Raw genomic sequence first — 4,893 nt, forward strand, 5'->3', positions numbered from 1 at the left:
GTTCGCCGAGGCATGGCCTGTGCACGGCATGGCCACGGCCGCTGTTCCCACCGGGCCTTTCCCTCCCGCAGGCAGGACAGGCCTTTCGGAAGTTCCTCCCCCTCTTCGACCGCGTGCTGGTGGAGAGGAGCGCCGCGGAGACCGTCACCAAGGGGGGCATCATGCTGCCGGAGAAGGCCCAGGGGAAGGTGCTGCAGGCCACCGTCGTCGCCGTGGGGTCCGGCTCCAAGGGAAAGGTAAACCGGAGCTAAGTTGGAGCTGTCGTGTGTGTGTGTGTGTGAAGTGGAAGGGAAGATAAATCCTTGGTTGTTATTAAAAGTAGCCCTTTAAGTAGCTGGTATTGTTTTCGGGTCGTTTTCTTAGTTCTGTCCCGTCTGATCTGGCTCTTTAATGAAAATGATCGTAAAATGAAGTTGCTCGTTTTTACGTGGAGAGTCGGAGAAGATGAAAACAGAATTATGCTTTGCTATTGCTGAAGGCGGGCCTTTAAGAATCGGGCTACTCTCTCTAACTCTGAGGCTGCCGTACCTGACGCCCCCTCCCCCGCCCCCCACACACACACACCTTTTCCCTTACTTGGCTTACCTGTGAAGCTAACAGGTTGCACTGTGCCTTCCAGGTATCCTCCAGGTAACTGGTTAGATCTCAGTCTCTCCAAGTGTCACCCTGAATACACAGATAATGCCCTTGGGGTCAAATATGGGAATTGCATTGTTGCAAGTTGCCTGCAAGAAAGTTCTAGCAAGGAGCCAGGAATAGGAAGCCTGTAGGAAGCGAACCCTGCGCTTCAGTCCCTGTCTCTCTCCAGATCTGGAAATTGAATCCCAAAGCAGTCTGTTCCAACTCAGGACGTTTTTCTTAACATTTTTGAATGCTGAATTAAACATGCCCGTGTGCACATGGTTTTAAAAACGGGCTTATTTCAAACGGTCCGGTCCATAGGTTATGTTAATATTTAACCATTAAAAAATTAGCTTAAGTTAGCTTTTTCCCTGTATAACTTCTTGAACTTTTACACTGAAGTCAGGTTTTAGTTTAAGCCACCGTGTGGGCATTGTTTCAAAATGTAACTAACTCTCCGGTGATACCTTGGAGTGAAGAACTAAGGTTGTAGATACCATATCACTTCACTACCAAGTCCTTTTTCAACACTTGGCTTGAGGGAGCAAATTTGATTAACCCCAGTTAGGTGTGAATGTTTGTGAGCTAGATGTTTTTGCTAATGCATATCCTTATTTTCTGAAGGGTGGAGAGGTTCAACCTGTTAGCGTGAAAGTTGGAGATAAAGTTCTTCTTCCAGAATATGGAGGCACCAAAGTAGTTATAGACGACAAGGTGTGTAAACTTAATGTATTTTCTTAAAAACTTAGTAATTTTAAAAAGTTACATGTTTGCTTTTTTTTTTTCCCTTAACTAATGGTTTCTCTATTTGCAGGACTATTTCTTATTTAGAGATGGTGACATTCTTGGAAAGTATGTAGACTGAAATAAATCACTATTGAGATGGCATCATGTGAAGCTGCCCATTCCATTGAAGTTCTGAAATCTTTCATCATGTAAATAATTTCCGTGTCTCTTTTATAATAAACTAATGATATCCAAACTGATGACATCCAGTGTCTTTTAAAATTTAGTTTCACTGTACTGATACAAACATTTCCAAATAAAAATATATGAATAAATGGTTTTAGGGTTCTCTAGTTTATGCTTTTTTCTTAAGTAACCTGCAGAGAATTCTGGGAACCAAGGCTTTCAGTTTTCACATTGAATTTAGCCTTGGTACATAAATATTTGATACTGATATAAAGCCATGAATTTACAGTTACATTTTTTTAAAATATATTTTATTGATTTTTCTATAGAGAGAAAGGGAGAGAGACAGAGTTAGAAACATCGATGAGAGAGAAACATCGATCAGTTGTCTCCTGTACATCCCCCACTGGGGAAGTGCCCGCAACCCAGGCACATGCCCTTGACCGGAATTGAACCTGGGACCCCTCAGACCGCAGGCGGACGCTCTATCCACTGAGCCAAACCGGTTTCGGCAGTTACATTTTCTTTGAGAGGCAATAGGCATTTATTTGAGATGCAAAAGAACAGAATCCATTGACATAAGAAACATCCAGCCAAAACCGGTTTGGCTCAGTGGATAGAGCGTCGGCCTGGGAACTGAAGGGTCCCAGGTTCGATTCGGGTCAAGGGCATGTACCTGGGTTGTGGGCACATCCCCAGTGGGAGATGTGCAGGAGGCAGCTGATCGATGTTTCTCTCTCATCGATGTTTCCAACTCTCTATCTCTCTCCCTTCCTCTCTGTAAAAAATCAATAAAATATATTTTTTAAAAAAAGAAACATCCAAACCTATAAGAGTTGATACTCCCAGAATGGTAGTTTGCAGGGTTTTTTAATGCATTGGAGAGTAAGGAAGATTACATGAAGGTGGGAGAAGACAAGAATGGGATTGGATTACAGAATAGTTAAGACTGGTCTTGAGGGTGGTTGGCTTTAGAAGAGAGTTTGAAAAGAAGCGTTTCAAAGGTGTGTTGATCTATTTAGATGCACAGACACAAGACGGCTTGCTTAGGCGAAGATAGGCCTTTTTCCTATTCTATGCCTGGGGTGTGACCACCCACCGTGACCTGCCCAGTTAGGATTTTATGATCAGATCACCCTGTGAGATTTGCCATAGAACCACTCTTCTGTGCACAAAGCTGCTGTGTACCCGTTCAGACAAACCCAAATGGTGTTCCAAAAGGAGGTGAATAATTGAACAGAAGGAAGGGATTTCTGCAGGTGCAGGTAAGCTAACAATGATGCTAATTCTAGAATGTTCATGAGGTATGAGGTCTGCTTTTTGGTAGCGTTGCAAACAGCTTGGAATAAAAACTGCTTTGGGCCCAGTACAAAGGTTCATTTGCCCACTTGGAACTTTCTAAAGGGTTGAAGAGTGAGACTTGCAAGGCAGTTCCGCTGGGGTGACAGCTTCCACTTCTAAAAGTACCACTGTTCATATTTTCACGTTAGGGTCTAGTGAGGTGAGCTGGGGAGGGCACCGCTACACACAATCACTTAGCGTCCCAGACTACCTACTAGCCCAATTGTCCTGGGACGGTTGGAGCCACTGCATAGAGAAGCATGTAGGGGCATTTATGGTCCAGGTCTAGAACTTCATCCCTCACTGGTGTTGGTTAGGAAATTCCAGGCTGAGTGGCGTAAAATTTAACTCCTAGGAGAGGCTGAACAATGAAAATGTCTAAAAAACATTTTAAAAAGGTCAAGTCAACAAGCCTTGGCCAGAGAGCTCGCTTGGTGAGAGCCATGGTCCTTATATGCCAAGGTTGCTGGTTTAATCCCGGGTCAGGGCACATGCAAGAAGTAACATGAATATACAAATAAGTGGAATAACAAATCAATGTTTCCCTCTGTAAAACAAAACATTTTTTTTAAGTCGACTAGCAACCTAACTATAAAGCTTATATTGAACTATAATTCATTTGTGGAATCTAGTGTCATACTAAGTTTTATATTTATAAAAATTTGATGAGCCCTAACCGGTTTGGCTCAGTGGATAGAACGTTGGCCTGCGGACTAAAAGGTCCCGGGTTCGATTCTGGTCAAGGGCATGTACCTTGGTTGTGGGCACATCCCCAGTGGGGGGTGTGCAGGAGGCAGCTGATGGATGTTTCCCTCTAATCGATGTTTCTAACCCTCTCCCTTTCTCTCTGTAAAAAGTCAATAAAATATATATTTTAAAAAAAAATTTGATGAACATTTCCAGTTTTTAAATGTTAATACAGGAGGGGCCAGGGGAGAACGGGAGCGGACTGGAAGCGGTTAATGGGGGGGGGGGGGGCCCAGGTAATACTTTCAACAAAAAGATTAAAAGAAAAAATTTAATACTACCATATAATTTACTTGGCCAAAAAAATCCAAGGCAAGGTGTATGATAGCAACCGTTGGCTAAGTGCCTTCTATATGCCGGGATAGGCACAGTGTGATAAAAATTACAGTTAACACGTCAGGAGCATTTTCTAGGTTCTGGCTTCTGTTGCAGGTACTCTGCATATATCAATTGGTTTAATTTTTCAACAACCCTATGAGCTAGGCTACTATCATTCTCCTCTTATCCATGAGGAAGATGAGGCACAGAGTGGTCCAGTGATAGCCAAGATCACCTAGCAGGAAGTGGCAAAGCCAGGAATTGGATTTAGGTAGTCAACCTCCAGCTGCTACTGTCTGAAACTTCATCCTCTCTGGACTCTGCTACTTTTGTCAGCTAATTCTAAGCATTCAATACATATTTCAATCCTGGTGGTAACCACTGGCATGGGAAGGGTGTGTGTGTGTGTGTGTGTGTAAATGGCAATTAGTAGGTATCTAATACATAGTTTGTTGAATTTAACAAATAGGAAACTGAGTCACAGAACTGGATAAGTAGCTTGATTTAGCTCTAGCAGCTAGGGAGAATTAAGATCTGAATCCAGACAATCCTACTCGAGTTGAATACCACCCCCTAAAATCAGCTATGAGATATTTCTGTGTTGGTGATCAAATTTATTTGAGTTTCTTATTAACTATTCTGATCATGTCTTAAAAGTTGTGTCCCAGCCTGGCTGGTGTGGCTCAGTGGTTGAGCGTTGACCTAGGAACTAGGAGGTTGGGGTTGGAGTCCCGGTCAGGGCACATGCCTGGGTGGCAGGTTTCATCCACAGTGAGGGACATGCAGGAGGCAGCCGATCCATGATTCTCTCTCACCATGGAAGTTTCTGTCTCTCTCCCTCTCCCTTCCTCTCTGATATCAATAAAAAAATATTTTTTAAAAAAAGTTGGGTTCCAAAACATAAAAAGTTGTGTCCCATATTTTCCTTGTAAAATTGAAATCTAAATGAAGTAA

General features: G+C 43.0%; 1 protein-coding gene across 1 annotated transcript in view; it reads left to right on the plus strand.

Annotated features, from left to right (window-relative positions):
• The window catches only part of HSPE1 (heat shock protein family E (Hsp10) member 1), a 3,487-nt gene extending 1,879 nt beyond the window's left edge, over nt 1–1,608 (plus strand). The window contains exons 2-4 of the mRNA XM_006767119.2: nt 72–236; nt 1,246–1,335; nt 1,436–1,608. Of these exons, the coding sequence (XP_006767182.1) occupies nt 72–236; nt 1,246–1,335; nt 1,436–1,486 (306 nt within the window). The 3' untranslated portion in view covers nt 1,487–1,608. The remainder of the gene's footprint in view (nt 1–71; nt 237–1,245; nt 1,336–1,435) is intronic.
• The last annotated feature ends 3,285 nt before the right edge of the window (nt 1,609–4,893 follow it).

The sequence above is a fragment of the Myotis davidii genome, unplaced genomic scaffold, assembly GCF_000327345.1.
Source record: "Myotis davidii unplaced genomic scaffold, ASM32734v1 scaffold221, whole genome shotgun sequence".
In the NCBI taxonomy this organism is placed as follows: domain Eukaryota; kingdom Metazoa; phylum Chordata; class Mammalia; order Chiroptera; family Vespertilionidae; genus Myotis; species Myotis davidii.